The sequence below is a fragment of the Micropterus dolomieu genome, linkage group LG23, assembly GCF_021292245.1.
Source record: "Micropterus dolomieu isolate WLL.071019.BEF.003 ecotype Adirondacks linkage group LG23, ASM2129224v1, whole genome shotgun sequence".
In the NCBI taxonomy this organism is placed as follows: domain Eukaryota; kingdom Metazoa; phylum Chordata; class Actinopteri; order Centrarchiformes; family Centrarchidae; genus Micropterus; species Micropterus dolomieu.
Genome location: NC_060172.1, coordinates 35,111,229 through 35,115,275, shown reverse-complemented (window position 1 = coordinate 35,115,275; position 4,047 = coordinate 35,111,229). Strand labels below are relative to the sequence as shown.

Sequence of the window (4,047 nt, the reverse complement as noted above, 5' to 3'; positions counted from 1 at the left end):
TGATTTGAATTTGGAGTGTAACTGTTTGCGGTTAGTAAAAAAAATAAAGTAAAACATCTACAGCAATCACACTAGAGAGGACAAGATATTTTTTTCCATATAGACTTTGTTTGTCTGTCACATCACCTCCTAAAATGTTAAATTTTCCAGCTGCTCCAGCAGCTCACAGCTTGAAACCGCTGTGTCCATAAACACTCTCAAGTCAATCTTCCTGCCCGAACCTTCTACATGCACCAAACTGTTACATTTGGTGTGTATGGCATTTAGTTAATAAAGATGACACTAGCGGACTAGACTTTTTCCTCAGAGACCATTGTTTATTTGGTTTTATTTTAAAAACAAGGGAAAATGAGGGTCAATCCCAGAATAAAGATGTCTCAATAATTACAAAACTCCAAACTACCAATGGTCACGTTTTCCTCTTTTAAACTTTTCTTTTGAATAAACTGCTTTTAGAATCTTCCTCCCTTTGATTAAACCTCTAAAATGCACAACAGAGTAACAAAAGATCATTGGGCAGTTAAATATGAACAGAAACAAAAATTACTGAGGACAAACAAATCACATTAAATGATGAAATGGCTTTCTTTGGGAAATACAGCAACACAACAGCAAAAGCTCTATTCAACATTGGTTGCCGTTTCCGTTTTCTACAATTTTGCGCTTCTTCTCCTCTGTTGAGACTTTGAAGATATTGGCTCTGTAGTATTGCAGCTCTTTAATGCTCTCCCGAATGTCGTCCAAGGCTCTGAAGGAGAGAACCAAAGGTAAATTTTGTGCATATTCTTCTGAACATTCTGAGTGAGTCCACACCACAACTTAAAAGATAATTCAAATTCATTTCAAGCCAAGTTTTGTGTTAAACGAATGTGCTATGTGGAGCTCACTTCCTGATTTGACCATAACGTACGAAAGCGGTTCCTTTAAAACTAGGGCATTTAAAGGACTATCAAAATTATTATTTAACTTTTGATCATGAGGGTCCATAGTGTCTGTGCAAAGACTTGTATAGATCGAACTTACCGCCTAGGAGGAGTATGAAAAAACAGATTTTGCACATTACGCAAAAAAATAATTATATGCTAAAATAGTCATGTCCTATGTTTTGAGATGCAGTTAAATTCAGGGAATACGTGCACATAAGGTATTTGAATGTGCAACATATTATGTGAGAGTTGCGAGCCAAAATGCACTTACCCAAATTATAGCGCCAGCTGCTGGCGGCCATTTATATATTTTGCCGTCTGCCATGTGTGCACCATTCTATCCCACCCAAATCTACTTAAAAACAATTTGCAAATGTTTTTTAACGTATTTCATGAGTTTTCAACAAGGGCACCACCTAGTGCCCGATTGCTGCAAACGTTTTCACACAACCTCAGGGCGGCACAGGAAACTACTAGTCCAAGTTTCATGTTAATTACAAACACAGATGTGGAGATATAAGATCGCTTTAATTTTAGTCCTACTTTTAGTCTACCTACTACAGTGGCTGATTGGCATCCGCTTCATTTTTTCCACACTTTATGTTACAGCCTTATTGCAAAAATGGATGAAATTCATTATTTTTCTCAAAATTCTACAAACACTACCCCATAATGACAACATGAAAGAAGTTTGTTTAAAATCTTTGCAAATTTATTAAAAAATAAAAAAATAATAAAGCACATGTACATAAGCATCCACAGCCTTTGCCATGGCGCAACTACAGTACTGTAGTTTAGGTAATCATTTTACCCAAAGGTAAAAGTTTAAGCATAAAGTGGTTCTGTAAACTGTGATGTATATTTACAACAGACAAAGTTTTCCTGTACAATGAGGAATTATAGACATTTTTGTTGAGCTCACTTTCAGTTTGACCTTCAAATTAAGTGGTAGATAATCTCGATTAACTGTTGGTTTGTTTCTAATCTGCCCTGTCACCGTGTTCAAAGATCTTAGCAGTTACTTTGGTGAGTACAGTGTAATCATAATTGACAACAAAGGCAAAAGTGCAAATTCAGATGAAATAAACCAGAAACATCCTTTAAGCAATGACTAGTGTACATGATTATGCTGATGTGATTGTTTACCTGTGGGTTGCTCTCTTGTGAGGCACCATACTGTATTCCTCTGGAAACCACCGTCTGAAAGTGTTTATAGAAGAAAAACAAAAATAAATGTCTGTTTAAGCTGGTCATATACAGTAACATTGAAGAGAATGCCATACTACTTTTTATTTCATCTGATGTACCTTTTAAGTAGAGATACTAATCATTGAGTTACCTACTCAGCAATGCAATATTTAAACTGACATGCAAACTGGCAATGCCATAGTGCCATTAATGAGGACAGGAAGGAAAATATCAGCAAAACAGAGCACTAAAAGAACTAGGAGTGCCACAAATAATCAACATAGTTAAAAATCAATGATGAAATTAGTTGCCAACAAATTTATTTATCCATTAGTTCATAACGTCATCAAGTGAAGTGAAAAGTTAATTTAGCAACATCAGCAATGGTAACACCTTCACTACGTAAAATCCCTAAAGTGTGGGAACATTTCACACTTCAACCGCTACGGTAGCTAGCTTAATGTTAAAAGTAGGGGTGCAACGACACATGTACTTCACGAGATGAGACGAGACACAATATCAGGTTCACAAAGTCGAGATGAGATTATAACACTGTTTTTAAGATATCTTTAATGCTGAATCATCTGAACATTTTGAGAATTAAACTTTTCCTGCATTCTGGTGATTTTTTCCTGGTTGAAATGTTTTTATTTATGTAAAGGGAAACACTACATTCAGGTGGCAGCTGACTATTCAAAATCTAAAACTCTAAAACAATATAATGCAGTCAAGCTCTCAGCCATTCTGTGTTGCTTTCAGATATGTTTCTCCTGTCCTCATATGTCTTGTTACCAGCAGATCAGCTGGACAGATGAGTGCAGCGCACACCGTCACACACAGTCATTTCTTACCGTTTATACCTGTTTGGTCTATGACAGGACTTGATTCACTTAGATATTCTGTTAAGTTAATAATATATCTATTTTTAAATGCAGTATTAATTATTTTCTCTTTATTGTTAATTAGCACATACCTAAAACAACCTCAACCTAAATTTAAAAGCTGATAGATAAATAAGATGCAGAGAAATAGTCGTTTGTTTTAATAATGGATAAATTAATCGACTATCAAAACAGCCATTTCTTGCAGCCCTACACAGAAAGAGGATTTATTACAATAACTCCGTCAAACAAAGACTGGCCTGCAAAGCTCCTTGATGGTGCTAACATCAATGATCCTGTAGTGAAGGTGGTACATAAACTGTGCCATGTACTTGTCCAGGAACCTCTTGTCTGCATGCACAGAGTTACCTGCAGGAAAAGGAATCAGAAAACATGACTGTAGGAGCCAAATCCGTTAAGTAATAGGTTATCAAAGTTCTGCTACTGGGTCCAGTTGCGCCAACAGACCGACTTAGCTGATCTTAAAGAGGTGGTATTATGCTTTTTCCCCCTCTCCTTTATTGAGTTATATACCTTTCGTGTGAATGTAATTTGTAGTCCAACCACTTCCCTTTCATCCCTGTGACGACACAGGGATGGTTCAGGACTTACCTGAGCCAGCCCTAACTATAAGCTTTATCAAAGAGGAAAGTCTTAAGCCTACTCTTAAATGTGGAGATGGTGTCTGCCTCCTGAACCCAAACTGGAACCTGGTTCCACAGGAGAGGAGCTTGATAGCTGAACGCTCTGGCTCCTAGTCTACTTTTGGAGACTCTAGGAACCACAAGTAACCCTGCATTCTGGGAGCGCAGTGCTCTGGTGGGGTAGTAAGGTACTATGAGCTCTTTAAGATAAGATGGTGCCTGACCATTAAGAGCTTTGTAGGTAAGAAGAATGATTTTAAATTCTATTCTGGATTTTACTGGAAGCCAATTCAAAGAAGCTAAAACAGGAGAAATGTGATCTCTTTTCCTGGTTCCTGTCAGAACACGTGCTGCAGCATTCTGGATCAGCTGAAGAGTCTTAATGGACTTTTTCGAGCAGCCTGATAA

The 4,047-nt window shown here is 37.2% G+C and overlaps 1 protein-coding gene across 2 annotated transcripts in view; it reads right to left on the bottom strand.

Annotated features, from left to right (window-relative positions):
• Nucleotides 1-296: 296 nt before the first annotated feature.
• The window catches only part of smfn (small fragment nuclease), a 20,184-nt gene continuing 16,433 nt past the window's right edge, over nucleotides 297-4,047 (bottom strand). For both annotated transcript variants that reach the window (XM_046041071.1, XM_046041072.1), the window contains exons 6-8: nucleotides 3,256-3,364; nucleotides 2,073-2,126; nucleotides 297-748 (exon numbers count right to left, since the gene is read on the bottom strand). In XM_046041071.1, coding sequence (XP_045897027.1) covers nucleotides 625-748; nucleotides 2,073-2,126; nucleotides 3,256-3,364 — 287 coding nt within the window. In that variant the 3' untranslated portion in view covers nucleotides 297-624. The remainder of the gene's footprint in view (nucleotides 749-2,072; nucleotides 2,127-3,255; nucleotides 3,365-4,047) is intronic.